The sequence below is a fragment of the Coturnix japonica genome, chromosome 1, assembly GCF_054131305.1.
Source record: "Coturnix japonica strain WE chromosome 1, WE-NBRP24, whole genome shotgun sequence".
In the NCBI taxonomy this organism is placed as follows: Eukaryota; Metazoa; Chordata; class Aves; order Galliformes; family Phasianidae; genus Coturnix; species Coturnix japonica.
Genome location: NC_140663.1, coordinates 84,478,533 through 84,501,384, shown reverse-complemented (window position 1 = coordinate 84,501,384; position 22,852 = coordinate 84,478,533). Strand labels below are relative to the sequence as shown.

Below are 22,852 nucleotides of genomic sequence, written 5' to 3'. Positions count from 1 at the left end.
GGCATGAGCTGTGGCAGTAGGCAAAGCAGGAATTCATGCACATTCTGAAACCAGAGCCAAGAGCATATCCCAGCAAAATCAAGTGGCAACTGCAGTTGCAACACTCAGAAACTGCAACACACTCAAGATCAACAGAACGCAGCAGCACAAGCTTTTCTAGTGCACCTATGACTGTTAGAGGGCATTGCGCTCACACTTAAAATAATCTAATTGCTCTAGGCAGGAAAACATACTGAAATGTACTGAAATACATTATTGCAACAGCAAAGGATTACATAAAAACAAGCCAGCTTCTTGGCAGCAGCTAGGAAGGAATCTCTGAACAGGTTATTTGTACTCATCTCATAGATTTCTGCACCACTCTCTGCACCCAACTCTGCTTTACCCTTCTCTTTCATACCGAGTTGCTTGGACAATACATCAGCCAAAGCCCACCAAACATAAATCTCCAAAGTGATCACAGAAGGAGGCACATTTAAATACTGATTTTGGAAGTGGGATTGGTGGGACAGCGGAAGGGTTCAAAGACCACAGGAAACAAGTGGGAAGTACCCAACTGCAGAAGAGCTGAGGCATTTCTGAGAAAATGAATAAATAAAAATAGTAAAATTATATATATATCAAGATACAGAGAGAGAAATAGTAAAATTATATATATATATAAAATTTTATATATGTATATATATATATATATCAAGATACATAGAGAGAGAGAGAAAGGTAAATTCCCTACAGAACCAATGCATCTCCATGCAACAGCCTACTTTCCACAAGAACCAGGAAGGACACAAATCCAAAATCGTTTTTCTGTCTCATGCTCTGCCTCAAACGAAAGCAACCAGAAGGGTAAAGCCTGGTTGTGCAATAAGCTGAGAGGACCCACATCTCTCAGTGAAGGATCGCAAGCTCTGAAGGCTTGCTGGCTGAACATCAAGATTGAGGGGATATCGAGCTTAGTTGAGTGATAAGGTTTAGTGGTATGGTGGTGACGTGTTGACGGCTGGACTGGTTGATCTCAGAGGTCTTTCCAACGTTAATGATTCCATGATTCTATATTTGTCAACAAATCCAACATAATAAAGTTAGCAGTTCCAGTTGGGAGTTTAAGGCTTGAAAAATAATCCACTTCAGATAATCTGCTTTAATCTTAAACAAAACCAACACAATAAAACTATCACAACAAACAGCATTCACAGAAGTAACTGGAAACAACACGGACTGCCTCAGAATAGGAACATCTTTCATTAGAGGTCACCTCATCAGGATGATGACATAGACCATGTAAGCAACACAAAACTTACATCTTGGGATAGCTTTAGGATTACTACCCAATCCATACAGCAAAGCACTCTTACCCTCCTTAGGAGGGGTCAGTTTCTCACATCTATCCCAAGCTGGGACACATGCAACATACCAGAAGCACAGCCAGTGCTCAAATCCCAACCAAGACTGAGGAAGATGAGTGTATGAGTCTCCATGTACTGGTCTGCTTTCTGAAACATTATCCATTGGGTACCACTGGGAGGTCGGTACTAAGCCAGTTGGTCTAGCACATTGCTTGTAACACCCTTTGGTGGATTAGCTAACCCATGATACAAGGACAAAGCTCAAATTCATTTGGGCAGCGCTTAAAACCGCCAGCGTACTTCACAGGTGACCTGTCGCAACAGTCTACTACTTTACAACAAACAGATTTCAAACATTTTAAACTTTTGATTTAGCAGGCGCATTACTTTGCGTTTCAGAAGTTCACCATCTGCTGGGTTTACCTTTTAAGTCTCTGCGCTCCGGCTGCGCAGCCATCTGGGATGAGATAATTTGAACAGCAGACTGTTTCCTCCCATGCTACTAGAGAGGAAGAGCAGCCAAGCATGTATGAATAAAGTCTACTTCGTTCTTTCAAACAAAGGTGGAGGAGGAGGGTTTGAAAATTAAACAAAAAAAATAACACACACACACAAAAAACCCTATGGGGGAGAGGAACTAAAAATGGCAGCCCCACTTGCCTTCTTCAAGCGCGCCATGACTACCAGAGCTGAGTCACAGCTACTATTGATTAAAAATAAGGAGAGAGCAGAGCCTGAACTTACAGATCCTAAGGTGAATGAGAAAGGCTGGCAGCTAGAAAGCTTTTGCATTTGGGAAGTGAGAAGGGGGAAAAGTGAGATGAGAACAAAACAAAGCAGCTCAGTCCACATCTACCGAGTTAGTTTTCCAACTGGAGCCAGCTGAAGCCTTTGAATCTTGTTGCTGGGAATGCCACTGATGTTAAGGGGACCGATGTGACTCGGGAGAACCCAAGCGTCCGGCATTTTCTGCAGGAAAAACTTTCTTAAGATACCAAATGCCAACATTTGAAGTTGTACGCAGAAGCAGCTTTAATTACCCAATGTCTTAAAAATGCATCTTTCCACTTGCCAGGGGCCTTTGGTGCATTTTGCCACTCAGAATACCTCAAAGTGTATAGGAAGCAGTGTGGAAGACACATAAAAAAGATCTGCTTATTACCATGACAGTCAAGTTTGCCTTGTTCGACACAGTCGAACAGTCAGACATGGCAGAAGCAGCAACGTTTATAAAAGTTGCACTGTGACAACTCCCATGCAAGATCCTGAAAAAGGAAGTGTGCAACCATTTAAAGAGAAGGTAACTCCGCTGTACGGGAATAACACTATGTCATTGTCAGCTGTCTGAAATCTTGACAAGCCCATGCTTCAGGCACGCCACTTGTCTTGTTAGAAGGAAGCACCACAACACGCATCCCACACGTTGTCAGAAGAGTAATTCTCACCCAAAATCATTTCAAATTTGCATGACAGCACAAAGGTGAATTTGGAACAGCCAACACAATGCTTTGAAGATTTGTGTGCCTCCCGAGGCGTGTGGGTTCGCTCATTTTGTAACACTAGCAACTATGGTAAAACAGCCACAGACAACAACTCTTTCTCCACCCTTTAAACATCAGCCAACTTTCACAAGCCCTCACGCACAAGCCTATTAAATACGCTCATTATCACGCAAAGCTTCACACAAATCGACAGCCTTTTGAGGAAACTACTAATTTAAATAATTCCAAATAAGGGCAAGTAAGAGGAAGAACAGAGACTACACATTCCTTATACAGTGCTAGGACAAGCAGAGAGCAGCCGCAGAGCCCGCTCCCTTCCCTACAGATCTGATCTATCCCAGTTTTCTCCAGCAGCTGGGCTTCACTCACAGACCACAGTTTAGCATCCAGTCCTTTACTTCTCACAGACAAAACCCAAAAACCCACTCACTGAAGCTCTCTCAGAAGACAAGTCTGAATAGACAGGATTAGGAAGCAATCAATGCGAACTGCAGCAAAGCAATAATTTACCCAGCAGGGCCATCTTGATAAAAATCTGCTCGCTGATAACTTCTTTCTCACCTTTGTTATTTAAGTTCATCTATTCCCTGCTATATCAGCCTCTGAGTGACAGAAGTCAGAGATGCTACCCAATCCCAAGCCATCCCAGGGAGCAGGGGGGACCAGGCGGGGGGGGTGCGGGGGGGGACACAGCCCAAGCACCCTGCACAGCATTAAGAGTCCAGCACTCAGCAAGTGAACATTGCTGCTTTGGGAAAACTGAAACCACCTACCTTGTAGAGCTGCAAGCACTTGCCAAGAGAAGGCAACAGAAACAGCAGGCATAATCTATTCCTTGACTGCCAGTAAAGAAAGATCGTAACCAGCATCCCTAGGGCATTCAGAAATAAGGCCTCACTCCAAGGAAAACCAAGCTCCATTCACAAGTAAGCAAACAGAAGCACCTTGCAAAGAGCACGTGGCTCCCACAGACCTAACTTTTATGAGCTGCCATAGCTCACCCTACCTAGCCACCAGGCTGTCTGTCTGTGATCACCGGAGAGAGCAAACAGTTGTCTTGGCAGCAGTTCCATGCACGTAGGAAACAACTGGATTGGATAAAAAAATAAAAGACAGTTCATCTTCGTAAGAAACAATATATTTTATTTTTCTGACACCACAGCCCTGGCGAGTGGTTTTGTACCAAATTTAATGGAGGTTACACAGAACGTTTTACGCTGGGGAGGAAAAAAAAAAATTAATAATAACCACAAAAAAAAAAAAAATCTGGATAACTTTTAGTGTCTGTTCCACTCCCACGTTAATAAAATCACTTGGGGTTTCTAAGAAAAGGAGAATAGGAAACAGTGAGAGACTACTGTAGAATGTAACAGTGTCCGAGTCCAGCCCCTTCCTAGAAGTGGGAAGAGTCCCCACGTGAGGAGAGGCGCACCTAGATTTACCCCCCAAAATAACACAATGTATTGCAGCTGCCATAGGAGGAGATAGAAGGGGGACGGAGAGAGAGAGAAAGAGAGAGAAAGAGAGAAGCCTATTTAATAAAGAGTGGGAGGGAGAGACAGAAGGTGCTGGACAGCACGCCATAATTTGAAAAATATGTCCTTAACTTATTATTTATTTCTTTTAAAAGATTCCCCTCACTGAACTTAAGTTCCTTTTTGTGCTTTTCATTAATACTCTGCTCTGAGGTCGTAGTTTGGTTTTTCTATACATTGGAGTTGAAGGAAAATAGTCCGAAGTTCTGAAGATGGATTCTCCACCTAAAGTAAACAGCCTAGAATCCCATTCTCCTCTCACCCCAAAGACTAAAGTCTCTGCTAAAATCCCTTTTACAATATAGTACAGTACACAAAAAAAAAAAAAAGAAACCAAAAAATAACCGAGAGTCCTGGGAGAAGCCAGTCCGAAGGACGTAAACATACAGAGAATGGTGCAACTTGTGACAAATGGCAATTCTCAAAATACAGCTACAGATTCTCAAAGCAGGTGCCATCACGGGATACCCAAAGTCCACAAAAATAATTTTTAAAAAATAAATCTTAAAAAAAAAAACAAAAAAACAACAAAAAAAAAACCAACCTGTTAAAATGAATCTTTTTTTTTTCTTTTTTTTTTTTTTTCCTTTTCTTTTTTTTTTTTTTTTGTTTTTGTTTTTTTCTCAGGTAATTCCATACATTCGAGATTTCCCAAAGTGTCCTCTGGTCTCTTTTCACCTATTGCATGGCAAAACTGTACTCCTGAAGCTCCCAAAGAAGCCCTCAGGACTTGGAATCTCATCTTGACAAAGGATCGGAATATCCAGTCTTATGGTAGCAGCTTAAAACATCATGTTCCCTGGGTTTCCAGGGCCTTGGCTAAATCCTCCCATGCCAACATCAGCAGCCATACCTCGGGGCCTCATCTGTGGGGGAATCATGATGTTTTGTTGGGGTCCCATCATGCCCTGCATTGACATCATCATTCCAGGTGACCCCACAGGGCCCGGGTGGCTATACAGCCCCGCGGGGGCTCGGTCCTTGCCTGGGATCATGCCCACGGCAGCCACAGGGTTGCTCATTAGCGCAGGCTGGCCAGGCATTGCCGTTTGTGCTGGTGACATCATGCGATGGTGCGGCCCCATCATGCCTTGCTGCAGAAAGGCTGGCGGTCTCATCGGGTTGTGACCCGGCATGGACGGAGCCGTCCCAAGGGGGATATCCGGAGTTCCCACTGGCCCAGGACCCCCCATGCCAGGCAACGTTAGTCCCATCCGCGGGGTCTGCTCTCCAATCATACCCTGCATGTGGGAGAACCCGGGCCCGGGGCCCTGCGGTTGCTTGCGACCTGGCACCTCCCCGCGAGGGAAATACTGTAGTGTCTGGCTGGGCTTCTCCGATGGGATAATCCGGGACAGGTCAAACTCAGGTATTCCTGTGGCTCCGGGACGGATCACCTCCTGCAGCTCCGGATCAGTGAAAACTGAAGGCATATTGTTTCCAAGAACAGTGAAGGAGTCTGGACCACCAGGGCCTCCAGTCTTGCAAAGTGCTGGATCTGTCGAACTTTGGGGCAGGTTGGTGGGACGCCCCAGAGGTCCTTCTCCATGGAAACCCATTCCCGCTGGGAAGTTGCCTTGTCCACCGCTGGGCCCATTGTGTGGGAATGGCACCTGCTGTGGAGGAGACTGTACAGGAGGGAACCCCTGTGGGAAGCCCAGGCGTCCTTGAGGTACCATTGAAGACTCTTGGGAACCGTGCCCCATCATCGGGTTGTGTGACATCAGGCCGGGTCCCACAGGGACCCCGTGAGGAGGTATATTGGGTCCCATAGCATTTGGAGAGGGCATCTGGTTGTTATGGGAAAGAGGTTGGGTCATTCCCATGGGGCTAAGGGTTGGCATTGGACCCACAGGGTTTGGACCTGAAATTCGAGGATTCTGAGAATTAATGCCCATTCCTAGGGAAGAAAAAAGGAATCAGATTTAGATAACAGCCAACAATAAAGAAGCAATGAAGATACCAGAGAGCTTTCTGCGTGGTTACTAAGTACAAACACATGCACATGAAAAAAAAATATATTAAAAAAAAAATAAAAATCAGTACTAATAAATAAACATCAGTAGTGGCTCTGGATAGTGATATTTTAACCAGAAAATTGATGCTACCTGCATGACAGTCTATCTAAGTTTGTCTCTGCTCTATCAAAAATAAACTGAAGCCTGCTCTGTAAGTAGAATCTCAGTCCAGCTTGTACCTTTACTACTTTTTTGCTGGCACTCCAGCTGAGGCAGGCAGTGACAAACATGTCTGTGGCAGATTACCAAGATACAGACATTTGTCCACCAGGAGGTGACAACCTCCTTTCAAAACCTCAGAAGAGATGAATGAGATACTGCTCGTAAAGCCTAGGTAGTGGAGATAAGTGAGCTATTGTCAAGCTGACTCAGGTAAGCCAGCTTTCCCAGGTATATTTAGCAACTCCCATTACTCCTGTGTGAAACAAATATCACAGCTACAGGTAAACTCATCAAGAATTCATTACTAATTGCTGCCCTATTCAAACAACCAGTCATCCTCTCTTTCAACTGTATTAATTTAGCTGGGTGGAGGGACTACAAGCTACTTTTGTATTTAATAAACTTGTACCCATAACCACTGACCTGTCAGCAGAAATTGGATTTATCATACAAACACGCTGATCCATGAGAAAGCCCAAAAGAACAGCATTTTATTTTGCCTTCTCAAGCAGGGACCAGGACAGTCCCCCTCAATCCTGGCTGAGGTCATCATTACACGAACACCAAGTATGAGTAAATTTTGAGTGCTAAATTGCTTTAATGCTCTATTCTGTAACGAAGGCAATACATAAAACATAACAGAGGAGAAAAGACCAGATGATTCAGTGTCAACAATAAAACAACTCTGTGAAGCTTCTACGACACTGCCTGAAGAAGACAAAGGAAGAAGAGTTCTCTCCAGATAGCACACTGTAGGTCCGGCAATGACCTCCATGAACAGCTTTCACTCACACAAGTAATTTCAATCAACCTGAATGGAAACCTCTCCTACACATAAGCAGTTTCCTAGATCAGACGCTTTACAAAGAAAACACACTTTCCAGCCAGAGAAACTGGTTGCAAAGAGAATCCCTTGAATTTCTTACCTGGTACACTGTTCATAGGTGGCAAGTTTGGGGAACGTGCAGGAGGGGAGTCATCATCTGAACTGGCCACGGTTTTGATGGCATCGTGGTAGAGCGGTGTTGAGCTGGGCATGGCAAATTTGGACATCCTGGACATCATAATGGAGAGAGGATTTTGGGAGAGGGTCGGCTCTGGAGGCATTGTGTAAGGACTGCTAGAGGGAAGATTTCCAGGGAGAGTCACAGGAGCAGGCTGGCTGACGGTGGAAGGAGGTGGGCCACCTTGGGAAAAGAGGGAAAAAAACATTTCTTAAAATCTTTTCATGGTTTCTCCTTCTAGAGAGCTGAAAAATGAGAAAACTACTTTATTCTAGGAGACCATCTGACTACTGCAGTCAGTGCCTGTGCAAGGTAACCTGAAAAAAAAGTCTATCAGTCAGTCAAGATGGATAACATTTGTTATCCTAGACTGTACTGTAACCATCCTGAGCCAGAACAAATCCACAAGAACTATCAGCTAAGTCTACATACCCCACAGTTCAACTTCCATGCACTTAAAACAAACATATGTACCAGAACTACTCACAAAAATCCAAAATAAATCCAGGGTCAATTAATTGTTCCCGTACCCACTGAGTGTCAACTGTAACGCCTTTCTCTTTTTCTTTAGGAGGCATAAAAGACACACATAATGCAATGCAGAGATGTAGCAGATATTATGCTGAGACACGTGGGCAGATTTCTGACAAGATACATTAGCGACTACAAACACAACTCCTTCTTTAAATTTCACTTTTGAATTTACGCATGTATATATGTTTACTCCTCATTCCAGTACCTACTGGCTTAATTCAATCCTTTGCTCGCCCAAAAGTAGAAATATTTGCACTTCCAACCTCCTTTGTTCTTCAGCAATGAATTCCATACCCCTAAGAACCACATTTGAAGCAAGGATGCTAAATCAAAGTCGTACCATCCCTCAAAATTCACTGCACGTTTTCAGCCCACCTCAGAAGAAGGAAGACAGAACAGAGAAGACAAAAAATCCTGCAGTGCCAGATCACTTCCACTTTGAAAGAATTAGATATAAAAGCTTCCTTCGGGAGCAGACTGAAGCATTTGGTTCCGACTTGCAGGAGCTCGAGCTCATGCTGGGAAGACACCAACAGCCAGGCTCCCCTACCGCACCTACCACAGCACGAAGACAGCCAGCAGCTCTGCTCAGCGATGGAAGGGTTCACCCTGCCTGCCACCACCGCTGCTGGAGATTCCAGCCGAGCCTCTGCAGCGCTGTTACCCACGGCAGCACTAGAGGGCAACGTGGGCAAGCCTCTCCCAGCCTCTGGCCGGCTCTCAGCAAGATCTCCCCAGGCCATAAAGCTCCTGCGCAAGGAGCCTGGCTGGAGGGCACAGCCTGCTGCCCTACAAGGTTGTGGACTGCACGCCACCAACAGCCCTGAGACACTGAGGGAGTACCCTTTCACTCCACCGTCCTCCAAAGGACCATCCCTCACCCTGACACCCATGCAAAAGCCCTCTCCAAACCTCATCGAAACCAAAGAGCCAGGATGGACTGGAAAAGGCAGCACTCACCCGACTCCACGTTCCCCAGCATGGCTGGAGAAGACATGGTGAGAGACGCCTTGTGATTCGGGGGGATGCCAGGGCTCTGCAAAGGAGGCTTTGGAGACGAAGTCCATCCCGGTGAAGGTGCGGGGAGGGACGGTGACTTGAGGTGGACAGGAGAAGCAGCAGCAGACCCCAAGACCGGAGGGGACTTGATGGAAGCAGCAGCAGCTGCAGCAGTGGGACCTGCGAGCATTCCTGCCAGCTGGGAGGGAGTCTGAGGAGACTTGAGGTTCCCCGAGGGAGACCCCATCATGGGAGACTGGACCTGGCGCATGGTGGGAGACTTCAGAGGGTTGATTCCTGGAGAATGCACCTGACCGGCTGCAGAGATATCCAGGGGCTTGCGGCCCAGGCTGCGCTGTGCAGGGGGAGCAGTGTTGAGGCTATTAGGGTTACTGGTGGGATTGAGAGGTAGTGGCGGCATGTGGCTGAGCCGGTTGTTAGTCCTTTGGTCGGGCCCCATCTGTTCTCTGAGGTTTCGGAGACCAACTCCCGGGCCCTGAGACATGGGAAGGAAAGGCCTGGGACCCATGCCATACTCCTGTTGCGGATGCTCCCCAAACGGCAGCGGCACCATCTTCTGCTGAGAGGAGAGCATCTCCGAGACACCCGGTCGCAGTTTCATCATCTCTTCCGGCCCGACTCCCGCCTCCCTCAACTTCTGAGGTACCAGGGGTGGGTTGGAGCCCATGCTGACATTCATACCCATGTCCCCCTTCATGCCACCAGGGCCCATCCCAAACTCCAGCTCCCTGCCAGAGCCCATTTGGGGGGGCATTCCTTTTGGGAAGTCCCCCCTGGAGGGGCTCATCGGCCCTTCCACTGGCATGCGAGGGAAGATGGGGTTATTCCCAGGCTCCATGTGTCTCTGGGAGGCGATCATTCTGTTGATCTCCATGCCAGGCCTGATGCCTTCCATGTTGAGGCCAGGAGGCAGGCCCATCTGCTTCTCAGCCAGCTGCTGCTGATAGATCTCTTCCGGCAGGCCCTGCGGATTGGGGAACCGCTCCCCTCGACCAGGGCCACTAAAGACACCTTGGCCGGGAGGGAAGTTTCGGCCATCTGGGATTTTTGGCACATCGTCTGGCCAATTGACTCCTGAAAGCCCCGGCCGAGAGGCAGGATTTGGGACATTGGGGCCCTCCATATCAGGGTTCATCATTCCTGCAAAACCAGGCAGGCGCATCTGACTCCCAGGCATGTTGGGATGAGGGGCCATGCCCCTGGGGGGCAAAGAGTGTGACATGTTCATGCCTTCAGGGAAGGGCTCTGGACCCCCAGGTCCCCAGCCTTCCCCAGGGGTCATCTGGTAGGGAGGAGGGGGGCCTCGGACAACCCCACGAGGCCCGTGCTGATGGACCATCATGTCCTGCAGGGAACACTGCTGCACAACAACCTGCTCTTGCTTTCTTCTCTTCTCCTCGTAGAACTCCTGCTGCAGCTTAAGCCAGGCCACCTGCTCAGGAGTCATGTGGTCCAGGTGGTCTGGACCTATAGGTCCCGACTGGGAGTTCATTGGTGGTGGCCCCATTTCATCTGGGGAAAAGGGCATGTCCCTGTGTCCTTGAGGGCCAAATGGAGCCCCTCCATCTGTCCGAGACCCTGACCCTTTGCCTAAACTTTGGGATTGAGCCATCATGGCCTGTATTGGCCCTTCAGGTTTCTTTTGGGGACCATCCATCACCCCAGAATTTGGAGGTGGCCCTCCACTTTGCCCTCCAGCAAACTCCTTCTCATCAGGGAAGAGCATGCGCTGTATGTCTCTCAGGGTCTGCAATGAGCGCTCTCGATGTTCCAGCTGCTCCTGCGACAGTCCATCTGGATTCTCACCCAAACTGGACGGGTCCCCACCAGACACCTGCTGGGGAGGACCTTTGGGGTCTGCAGCAGAGCTATTGCTACCTTGGGAAACAGGGCTAACTGCTCGATTATTGGGGGTTGAACTCTGCCCAAATCCTTCTGTCTGCAGCGGGGTCGAGTTGGCAGGGCTGCCCACAGACATCACTTTGCTTTCTACGCTGGGACTGTCCTGGTCTATGGGACACGGGGGACCGGTGGATTTGGATACTGGTGCTGACACAGGCGGAGTCGGCTGCATTTTGGCGTTCTGAGGAGGGTTCTGGTCCTGGGCAGCAGGGGGCTGTGGCTGCGGCAGGGGTTTGGGTTCAGTCCGAAGTGCATTGATCTGGGGGTTCTGAAAGAGAAAGCCACATGCCATCACTCTCTTCTTACAGCTGTGCCACGTAAGCAGAGGTGCCAATGTAATGTCCTAACCCCACCAACACACACTCTGCAAGGAAGGGTAGTCTCTTTGTAAACAACATTTACAGAGCAGCATCTTGGCCATAAATAACAAAGCAACAAAAAAAACCCAAACACTTTTGCTCAAGCATCACAACAGGTACCCCTTCCTTCTGCATTAGCTCTGCATCATCAGTGGGTTGGAAATATACTACCCAAATACTGCAAGACACACTCTTCTTTGGATAATTCAAGACATTTATTTGCAGAAGGCTAGAACAACCACCATCTCTCTGTTTTCCATCCTAAGACTTATTTCAGAGCATAAACAATCACCCAACTCTCCGAATCACACATGCACAAGCAAACTGAACATTCCCCTTCCCACCCACTTGCAGGCAGCTCCCTACCAAGGGTACAGTGTTTCGTTCCACCTTGCTGTTTGAGATGTTCTGGATATGAAAGGACACAATGGTTTCCACCTGTCCCTTCAGCACGGCTTCTGCAGCCCTGCAAAGACAGACAGACAAACGCACATATCCAGTTGAAGCTAAGAATCAGATTTTCCTAACCAGCATTCTTCACCTTTCGGCTGGCAGAAGGGTAAAAGAGAACCACACATAATTGATAGCACATAGGCAGCAAAAAGAAAATACTTACATCTACGGACACAACAACACTTAAAGAGTCACGTCTTGGTTTAAGTCACCCTGGCTCATACTTGCTGTGTGGATTACAAACCAATATAATATTGGCATCTGCCAAAAACGCATCCCCATAGGAATATATCATCGCTTCTCAGAGAGCAAAAGGCCTCTTTCCCCATTCCAGCCCTTCCAGCACCACCAAAACACTCAGCATTGCCTTTTTGCTACAAAAACGTACTTGACCGAGAAAGGGCACCTGAAAGTTTCATGAAAAGGGAATAAAAATGTAAGCCCCTCTCCCTGAAGACATTCAAGCATCTACCTACTTGTTGGCCATCTCAGTAGAAAAGACGTAAACCACTTTGGATGGAGTCTTCTGCCCACTTGCTGGCTCCAGAGCAGCAGTCAGGCCATGGGAAGGTGTGGAAGACCTTGGGGCTGAAGCATTTGAAGGTGTCATGGAGTGCGGTGTGTGCTGAGAATCCTGGGACTTCACATGATCAGCAGAATTGCAGTCTGGAAGGAGGAAAGACGAAGAGAGAAGAAATCACATCTTGGCACCTCTCCAGAAACCGTTTCTGGTTCACGTTTGCAAACTGCCAGAGTTTTATCTTCCTCTGAAGTTTCCTGCTTATCCACCAAGCACTAATAAAAGCAATTCATTTATTAAGCCATGCCCCTTCCCTCTAATGCCACGCTGCTACTGCTGGGGGAAAGCTCATCTTGTCACATTCTAAGACAAGCGGCAGCTCCCAGAGCTGATCTCTTTGCATTCTCTAATGGCCACAGAGAACAGCAGGAAGGCTACACACTAAAATGTGCAAATATAAATACGTGCAAATATAAAACTGCCTGCATTCGAGGGGAACACTGTGACAAACTCTGCTTTTCCCTCCTCCTCCAGCCATCCTAGCCAGGAGACCTAGCAAACAGACAAAATAAATGCAAGACGGACAAATGGGTACCTTATCTGTTTTCACACCACCTTACAATGGCAATATTGAAGCCAAGATCAGAACGCAGAAATCCCAACCCTCTGATTTGCATTACCAGTCAGGGTGCTATAGGTTATGTATCTGTGTTGACAAAACAGGCACGCATATTGTTCAAAACCCCAGTTACAACAGAGCAGTTCCTGAAAGGCCAAAGGCCAGAAGGAAACCAACAGGTTGTATTTGTACTTTCAAATCCTCTGGGGGAGCTTCAGAGTTACAAAGGAACTACCTTTCCTACCATGGCCAGATCTGCACTTCAACTTAGAATGAACAAGAGGACATGCTTACTGATGTCATCTATGGCATCCCCTCTTTACTTGCTCTCAAGACCTTTAGACATCTTTGGCTGACTCACAGATAAACAAACATTTCACAAAAACATGCATAGCAATTCTCCATCTCACAGACGATGCACACCAATTGTCTGCAGTTGTGCACATATCCTATCAAACATACCTTTGATTTCAGGGTCATCGTTAGGAGTCCCAGCTTCCCTCTGTTCAAAAGAGTCTGCTGAAATGCTTCTCTCTCTCTTTCCCTTCCCCTTGGCACCATTTCCAGCCCCATTCTTCAGCCCCATGCTCCCACCTGGGCCAGGGAGCACTTTTGGGGGATGACCTCCACTTTTGGGGTCACAGGGAGAGGGCTGGGATTGGCTGGTCGAGCCCCCTTGTTTGCCCTGGTTGGAAAACTTGGAATCCAGCTGGGGGTTGCCAGACGGGGACATCACTGTAGGGGGACGGACCATCACCTCCTGCTTTGATTTGGGGCTACTGCGGGCAGAAGGAAAAAAAGAAAGAAATAAATAAAAAGAAAGCGACCAATCACTCCACGGATTCATTCAACCCTGTGGGAACAGAAAGCAGAAACAACCACTGCCACCAGTGCAAGCTAAAGACAACCGCTGACAAATAAGAAATGCCTGCAAGCTTAGAATCATCCGTGTGGTTTTCTGAACATGCCCTGAAAGGGTTATTATCCAAGATGGGATCTTGTTGCTCAAGAAGACACTGAAGCAAGCTACAGACCTGCCAGATCCCAGGAACTGCTGTCACATGAGGACCTACCTCTGGGGCTTCTGTCAATAAAGACAACGGTTTCTATGTGCACAGAGAAGCGCCTCACACCAAGACCAGCTCAGAGTAAACAAACACAGCACAATAAAGTTCACCTCACCGCTCTCCCGGACCCAAATTACACAGCGGAGCCCTGATCTGAGCAGATCCCCCCCCCAATGCACACCTCCCTATCCAGTTCTACAGGGAGCACAAGGAAAACCCAGCATTACTGCAGCATTGATCATACAGTGGGGCGAGCTGCCAGGAAAACACAAATGTCTGACCGTGAAAACAATTAAACCAGCTACAACCTGCTTCTGAACAGGGAAAGAGAAGGGTACTATCTCCCTCCACACTCCTTTGAAATAAGGCAGATGAAGCTTCTTTCGTTTGCTAAAGGAAGCTCAGTCTTCTCCTCCCCTCCTCCATTCAGTAAACTGCATCCTAAAAATACTTTGATCCTCTGGGCTTTACCCATGTATCAGCCATCCTTTCCTGCTCAGCCTCTCCAGTTACTCCATTACTTTTGCATTTTGTTTTCCAACATCAGTGCCACTTCCAACAGGCAGTGCCCGCTAGCATCCCCACTGAGGGACTCGCACATGCTATTTCCTGCTTTGGACAGACATCTGAATTAGAGGTATTCCCTCTGAGTTACTGTTACGCTCCACATGACCTCTAGGAGTAAATAATCAAACTTTAGAATGCTGTCAATCAGAGCACTGCAGGTCCCTGGACGCTGCTTCGCTTCCATATTTTTCCTTTCCAAATTAGCAGAGGAGAGATGCTGACCTGCTGCACCAGCAGGTGAATGATACAATGGACCTGAGCGCACAGCTGATCGGTTCTCCAGGCCATTCAGTTCAGGCACATAATAAGAAGGAAGCATTTTGTGTGAAAATACAGACAGAGAGACCTTCTGCTGCCCAATCACCCCTGGGTGAAACAGATAATTAGAAGGGGGTGGAGGGAGGAACACAGATAGAAACAGCATGCTCGCTCTCCTACAACCTATTTAGACACCTGATGGAAGGGAGGAAGGCACGAGGAGCACGGACTCCAAACTTCACAGGCTTAGAGCTCTTTCAGTTCGCCCTGAGCCTGGCAAACGTGGAGGCACATTGGCACTGCAAAGCTGCCCGACAAGAGCGCAGAGGAAGGTTGGTAAGTCACATGCATCAGCCTGGCTAACACCGCAGCAGAGCAGGGACAGCATCATGCACCAACTCAGCAGGCTGTTTTCCTTACCTCTGTGTGTTGCCTGACGGGGAGTTCCTCACTTTGGGGTTACTGGAATGCATTGACAGAAATCCTGAGCTCAGTCTCACACGCACGCAGATGGGCTCTCGTCAAGTTCCTCTGGGGACTGTGCCGCCAGAGGCAGCTCTGTAGCACTTTCTGCCACCCGCTTTTCTCAGTGCTGTCTGTCTGCTTGCCTTTTTTCTCTTTGCTCCTCTCTGGTTTTGCACGGGGTGCTTCCCTCCTGCAGCTCCAGCATTCTCTAGACGCGTGCCTCCTGCTGCCCAGGGGAAGTCTCGCATCTCCAGGGCACACTGTTAAAACCATCCCACAAGAAGAGAACAGAAATCCGGTGAGGAGCTTTCCGAGCAGATGTCTCTGATGCGAAGCAGTAAATGGCAGTCCTTCCCCGTTACTGAGAAGACGCAGAAGAGCTTTCAGATGGCTAAGCACAGCTGTCTGCGTATTTCAAACAGAGGCAGCCCTGGTTGACCGTTCAGTTTACAGGCGGTGAGGCCAGCTTCCCTTCATCCAGAGCAAATGGCTCTGGAGACAATAAAGCAGGGAAGCTTCTCATACCTGCGCGCTTTGATTCCATCTCTGCGCTCAGCATGAAGACACCTCAGAGCAAGTCAGCAGGAAGCCAAAATTACAAATCCCCAACATGACTTGGCTATCTAGAATTCTCTCGTGAACGGCCGTAATCTGATATTTCTTAAGAACATAAACTCTGCTCAAATCTTTTCTGTCTCCTCGGTCCAATATAACTAGACATATGTTCAATGATGTGTGCTAGGAGTTGCACAGAGGGAGGAAAATAAAATCAAACGCCTTCCTGTCCACCTGTAAGCAACCAGCTATGCTGTGATTACTCTGTAAATACCAGAGAAGTTACTCAGTCATTATTTCCCATTAGAAAGGCCACAAGATCACTAGAGAGCAGCCCCTCTAAAATTTGCTCGGCAACGAGGTACGAACTATTGAGACACAAATAAACAAACAACAACAAGGAGCACATGACAAAATAAGCATTTTTTCAGCTTGTTACCAATTAACAAACACGTGTGATGCAAGCAACACGGCACACAAAACTGATTCTGAAGGAGGAAACTATTGAACATTAAGGTTTACATCCTTTGGGCTAAATTATTTTGGAACAAATTTCTGTCGTGTTTATGTTTCAACAGAATCTCTTCTCTTCATCTCATCCACTCAGATGCAAATCCACTTAATTCAGAATCTAACCAAGATTTATTGTTAATGTATTAAGCATTGCTAGTTAAATATTATTCAAATGTAAATATTCCTGCTATTCCTTCCCAGCACTGAAGAAGCAGTTTCTTTCTGTACATAGCAGATGAAACAAAATAAGTCTCATCAGAAAGGGACTGTGTTGAATAGGAATTATGGAGAAACTACCACTTGAATCGTATTTCAAAAGCAAAAATTGTTTTGCTTATATGTTGACATGAGAGGACTAAAAGAAATTCTGGTACTACGTGACCACCTTTGGCCAAGGAATGTAATCGGTACCTTGTGTTGTTGAGCACGTGGTCCTCCAGCTCCCCAATTGATCTTGCTGTGAGGTCGTGCCATTACAATTCTTAGCGACCTTGCACTGCTGTACTTTAACGGGGCAGCTCTCTACACTGTGATCCTTCCACAAAGAACATCACCTCTAAAAATTCTCCTCTCTGCTATGTACCTCCTTCACAAGGAAGAGCTATTAGCCTGCTCCATAGTCTTACCTCTGCCATGCTGCACAACTCATTAACACAGAGCATGTTTCTGCAGTAGCAGTCTCATTTGTCCTGCCTCTTACCAGGCACAATCAGATGAACTCCAGCCTGAGCCACACACTCCACAAGATCCACATGCCTTTCTGAGGCTTTAAACTGGTTAGCCCATTGATTCCGAGAACAATGTTGTGTTACTCTATTACTATTGTTACCACTATCACGCTGTAATTGGAGCTGAGGCTATTCGGACACACTGAAGACAAAAGGGAACATCTTCCTAAGTATCTAAATTATACCAGCTTTCCATACAGATTCTACTACAAGTTGCTACTACAACTGTTCTGGAAACAAACCTGTAGCGTTATCAACAGCACCTAATTCCACTTTTCAAAACACGTTTATGTATCAGAAAAAGACAGCGATTCTAGAGAAGGTGAAGGCGTGACTGAAAATACAACAAACTTAATGTTTAAAGAAAAAAAGTGAATAGGAACAACAGCATTAAAACAAGCTGAGCTCAATCTAAAAGGAGCATACGTGTGTTGACTTGCGGAATCTATCACTATTCAGTGTCTGAGTGTTGGACTTTTAAGACATTGCCTGTACAAGATTTCTAACATTGCCAAACTTTCAAGTACTTCACCAGGCAAATTAAAAACCTCCCTTCTTTTAACCCTGCATTTTATACACTATATAGGTATCTTCCACCTAGCAGAATTGATACGCTCTGAAAGGGATCTGTACATTCCAACCTCAGTTTAAATTTCTTCTCACCAGAGAGAGCTACAAAGGATACATCGATATATTCATGGGTGTAACAGCGGCAACTCACCTTTCTCTGCTTCCCTTTTGTGCACGCTGGGAACACACCATCTTTTATAATGTGAAATGGAATGCTTCATGATCTTTCTAAATGTACTTCTAACATACGTCTGTCCAGAAAACTAGGGCCCAATAATGGAAAAAACTCCACAGATGCATTATTACAGCTGGATTCTGCCTGGCATAGCACAGCCCTTATCACTGCTTTAAAATTAAAGGTAGGGTCACTGATGGTGAAGCAACTTTTCAAAGTATTTTGGCAAGCTGCATCTGAGGTTGTATTTACAGGATTGCTTGAAGGCACATCAGGGCGGTTCGACTGTCTGCTCATTCTCACCACCTCACTCCTGACCAGATCAGGGGAATATCTGAATGGGAATCAACCCAAGGCAAACAGGAGAAATCTCCTTTCAGCTGGATCAGATTCCCCTGATCTGGCTGATGATGCAAACACATCAGTGCCACCGTAAGCTCAAAGGAGTAGGTGAGAACAGGTGAAAAGTAGCCTCGCCCAACATGAGAGGCAGCTCATACTTTGGATGGCTTAAAACGACTTCACACATCAATTTCGGAGACAAAACAGATGTACCCGCGTTTGTGGAGTCATTAAAGGCCCTCCCCTTCCCTTAAGTAGCTTACCAAGACCCCTGGCGTCACGACACAGCAGTACTCATTGTGGAGGCCATGAGGTGCGAACCACTCCTCTCACAAGCAATGATCACCTGAAAACAAGGAGAGGCAGTTTCAGCAAGGAGAACACACAGCCCAGCCAGCTGCCACCCCTCTCTTCCCTGCACCTCGCCCCAGAAGCAGGAGTTAAAACTTGGTTCTCAGTTACTGATGGGGAGAGCCTTTGCCCAGGCTGGCAACGTTCAGCAGCAGCAAAAACACCATTGTCAGACTAGAACCACCTGAAGAAGTCTGCAGCACAAGGATGTGCAGAGGGAAGGTAGCTCAGAGCTGCTTCAACACTCCCACATTTGAGCATGCTGGATTCCCATGAGCTCATCTTTGCTCTGAGAAGCTGGCACAATGCTCATGTGAGCAACCTCCCTTCTCTGTCACCCATTCCTCTTCAAAGGCTCACTGTCCCTTCACTGCGAATTGAGCCAAACCCCTATGCTCAATACAAGACCTCCTCCACATCCACACAAGCCATAAATAAAAACATGAAGCATCAGGTAAAGCCAACTAATGGCTCCATCACATCTAGGGGAACACCAGGCAAGTTTTGGAAGGAAGACACACAACCTGCTGTTCTACAGGCCCTTATTTCATGTCACTGTGCGATGCTCCAGGGAGAAGGGAACCCACGTGAAAACCTTTCAGTGTAAGACAGCCCAAAAGTTTTCTTGTGAGAAGCGCAGACAGGATCCTTGGCACCATGGTTGTAGGTCAAAGGAGTTCATAGGCTAAGAATAGATGAGCCACACTTTCAGTGCTGGAGACAGCCCTGCAACAGTAATGCTCAGCCAAAACTCAAAGAAAACACGAGCACCTAAAAACATATTCACACAGGTGACTGTGCACCAGAAGAGCTTCTGGGGCTTTTTCTGTGCTGCCTCTGTCTGCTCTGCTGACCAGATCCCTCCAACAGGAGCTGCTACAAGGCCCAATTAGTTATGTATGTGAAACTGTATTATTATTATTATGAAATTAGTTACGTACTGCATGTCCTCTTCCCTCCAACTTGAAGCTTCACCTTAATAATGAGGCAATACCTTGCCATGTAATGCACTTCAACAAAACCAAACTACAAAGCTGGTCCCAAACAATGGAGCTACATTCTCCACTCAATGCAGCCAAATCAAACAATGAAATCACCAACGTGACAGACCATCCTTATCTAGCTAAGTCACACCTGCAGACAGAAGCTGAAACAAATACCTATCGCAACATGCTGCCTCATCAAACAAAATGTACCACAGCAGCACAATCATCCCTGAGTCCAATTACCCTCTCCTGTCATTTCTTCCCACTCCCCACCCAAGAGAACAACACTGGCTGCGCCATGTCAGTGCCTATACTGACACACTGCTGTCAGAGTGGTCAGAAATTCACCTTTTACCTTAAAAGAGAAAGCACAAACACCAGCACACGCCACGATGGACAGGATCTATCAGAAGAAATGGCTGGAGCTCTATTGCTTGAAACATTCAAGTTCAACTTAGCACAGGGCCGGAGAAAGCCTTACAAAACTAAGGTGAGCACCACGAGAGGAATAAACATAAGCCACCTTTACGGTGACCCAGGCCAGGTTATTGCAAGGTAATACCACCATCTAGTTTACTTCCCTCTGCTGCTCACCAGCACAGCCTTAGCCCACAGCCAGTGTAAGACAGCTTGCTTCTCAGCAAAAGGGTGAGAACACCAACACGAGCAGCTACCGCTAAGCATCTAAGAAGGCATAAATGCTCAGCTTACCTAACAGTAACTTACTCATGAACCACATTCTATGAACTAACCACCATATCACTGTGATGCAAACAGAAGTCAAAAGAAGAAAAAACAAACCACACAAAGTACCTTACTCCCCCCTTTGTGCCCTCAGACTGCAGAAGCAGCGCTTGCATTGCTTGACAGCAACAAGTGGCAGGTACTTGGAGGTGTACAGTATTGTGGCTGCTTCAGCAGGAACAGCTGTAGCTACTGCTGATTCACTTCAGCCTTTTCTCCCTCTTTGAGGAGGAGAATGTGGAGATGAAATAAAGGCATACCAAGTAGATAAAAGTATCAAACTTATGGCCTTACTGTGACACGAAGCATTAAAGGCAAGAAACCTCTTAATGTACAAGAAAGAGTGCAGCTCTTTTTTTCCCCCACACACAGCCTTTCTGAGGCTGTCAATCTGTGCTGGACCAAGGGTGGCAAGAGCCCAAAATCAGCATGGAAAAAGAAAAAGGCTAGAAACCTGCTGCTAGTGAAAACAAGTGATGACTTTGAACGCAAGCTGAGCCAGCACCCTGAATTGTAGCTGGGGTAGTGAAGTGGGAAAGAGATGAGAGAGCAGCTGGAGTTAAGAGACTGCTCTGCAAAGAGCTGGAGCCTCGGGAGGGACCAAGAGCAGTGGTTAGCAGCAGCAGGAGCTATCTGAGCCGCTGCCACCAGGAAGAAACGTGTACATCCACCACTGGGTTCCCCACACAACCGGAGAGATGGGGTAAAGCAATGGATGAACCCACACACTGCCTTCACACCATTTGGGCTGAGAAGGGCACATCCTATTTCCCCCACCCTCATTTAACCACTTAAGAGGGACAACACCTTCGCTAGCAAAAGGTGAGCCCAGATTTACAGCTGGTTTTCAAACACACGCACATCTTAACAGTTGGTTGACATCTGCCTTTCCTGCATGCTTGCCACTGAACTGCACGTGTTACTTTTTTTTTTAATAAGCTGCTGTTTAACAGAGTATCTGATTACACACCTCATTGATAAGAGTGCAACTAGGAAACAAGGAGGACGCAGGAAGTGTTATTCAATGCTTTTATTCAGCTGTCACACTCCTTTAAGATCCATGTGTAAGCAAGCAAACAAGTCGATATGAGTATTCCAACACCACACACATCTCCCCATGACAACTGAGGAGGTGGGGACACAGAACACTCTTAATACCTTGCACCAGTGCATGCTTCTAGATACAACCCCTACCAGGGACTTTTAACTGCACCTTTAAATCGCCTCATCTCTCTTAGCAAAAGCTGTTCTCACCCCTTCCCAGGACAAAGCATATACCTGTAATACAACCAGTACTGGACCCACATGCAATCAGGTGGGCTTGTCGAGATGCTGCCCTGCCTTCTGCAAGCCCCTTGCCTTGGCTGCAACAGCCCAACGTGCCAGAGTTTGGGGACCATTTGGACACCATCCTCAGTTATAGGGTTTGGATGGTGGTCAGTGGTCCTGTGCAGAGCTGGGAGTTGGATTTAGTGTTCCTTATGGGTCCTTTCCAGCTCAGGATAGTCAGTGATTCTATGAAGATCAAGAGCCAACTTGTTAATACTGAGCTGACTGAACAGCAACACACAGCCAGACACTAGTTGCTAGATGCATCCTAACCTACCCTAAAACAGTATGGACTTTGCCACGTTTATGTCTTGGCAATTAAAAAGACGGCACGTATCTGGTCCTCCCAAGAACTTCTTATGCACAAGTCAGAGGAGCCTTCACAAAATTACCTCTTTGCTGGCAGTCTTTCACCAGAAGCAACTATCAATCAAAAGAAGAGTCCAAATCCCATCACCTAAAGTCATTTCACTACATGAATAAGGGACAAGGCTCACTACAACTTCCAAAAGAGGCTGATGAAATAACTTTCCTTGTACACATACTGTGTGAACCCACCACTCCACTGACCTCTGTATCACAGGCAGGTTACTGCTCAGATCTAACTCCTTGCCTTGAGAGGAAAGGACCGAGAAAAGATAGACACACATAAAATCAATACTTGACGATCTACAAACACATTTACATGTGGGGAGGGGGATGAAGAAGAAAGAAAGAAAGGAGACGATGCCATTACAAGAAAATAAGTCTCTTTGTGTAGCTCAGATTAATGCAAGCTTTCACAACCATGGTATAAACCTCCCTGAAACTATGAAGAAAAATACATACCACATAGATGTCACATGTAGTCACATAAGTACAACTCACTGGACCTAGCCATCTCTACACATTCACACACCTTGGCTAAGATAGCATAGATGCTTTCTTCCACACTTCCCCCCCCCCCCCTTACATCTACCACCACCACATGGATGTTTCCCAAAGAACCAGTCTCCCCCACAGTTCACTCCAAGTAAGTACAGACAGCCACAGAAAGTTCTACCTTCCATTCTTCAGTCTTAGAAATGCACAGTCAAAACCAGCACCATTGACAAAGCACAACCCCAACCCAAGGATCAGAGAATCAAGTCTTACGATGATCCTAATGCAACAGCCAACTGACTGTTCTCTTCCTTTTGATAAGCACAAGGATAACTACCAGCAGCTCTGATGTAAAGGCTGTTTAAGT

The 22,852-nt window shown here is 46.8% G+C and overlaps 2 protein-coding genes and 1 long non-coding RNA gene across 4 annotated transcripts; 1 reads left to right on the top strand and 2 right to left on the bottom strand.

Annotated features, from left to right (window-relative positions):
* Positions 1-1,655: 1,655 nt before the first annotated feature.
* Positions 1,656-6,346, top strand: LOC146762568 (uncharacterized). 2 transcript variants are annotated; one of them, XR_014938762.1, is made up of 2 exons: positions 1,656-2,646; positions 5,011-6,346. It is a non-coding gene; the product is annotated as an uncharacterized LOC146762568 (long non-coding RNA). The 2 variants fall into 2 exon arrangements; XR_014938763.1 differs by lacking the exon at positions 1,656-2,646 and adding an exon at positions 3,656-3,774 and having other exon boundaries at positions 5,011-5,181.
* Positions 3,971-15,427, bottom strand: BCL9 (BCL9 transcription coactivator). Its single transcript, XM_015879660.2, has 7 exons — positions 15,287-15,427; positions 13,437-13,753; positions 12,312-12,501; positions 11,749-11,848; positions 9,062-11,291; positions 7,490-7,750; positions 3,971-6,283 (listed from the first exon to the last, which is right to left on the bottom strand). Exons 1-7 carry the CDS (start codon positions 15,337-15,339, stop codon positions 5,166-5,168), a joined length of 4,269 nt encoding a protein of 1,422 aa, XP_015735146.2. The 5' UTR covers positions 15,340-15,427; the 3' UTR covers positions 3,971-5,165.
* Positions 15,388-15,579, bottom strand: LOC146762567 (uncharacterized). Its single transcript, XM_085527135.1, has one exon. The coding sequence runs from the start codon at positions 15,577-15,579 to the stop codon at positions 15,388-15,390; it is 192 nt and encodes a 63-aa protein (XP_085383261.1).
* Between the last annotated feature and the right edge of the window lie 7,273 nt (positions 15,580-22,852).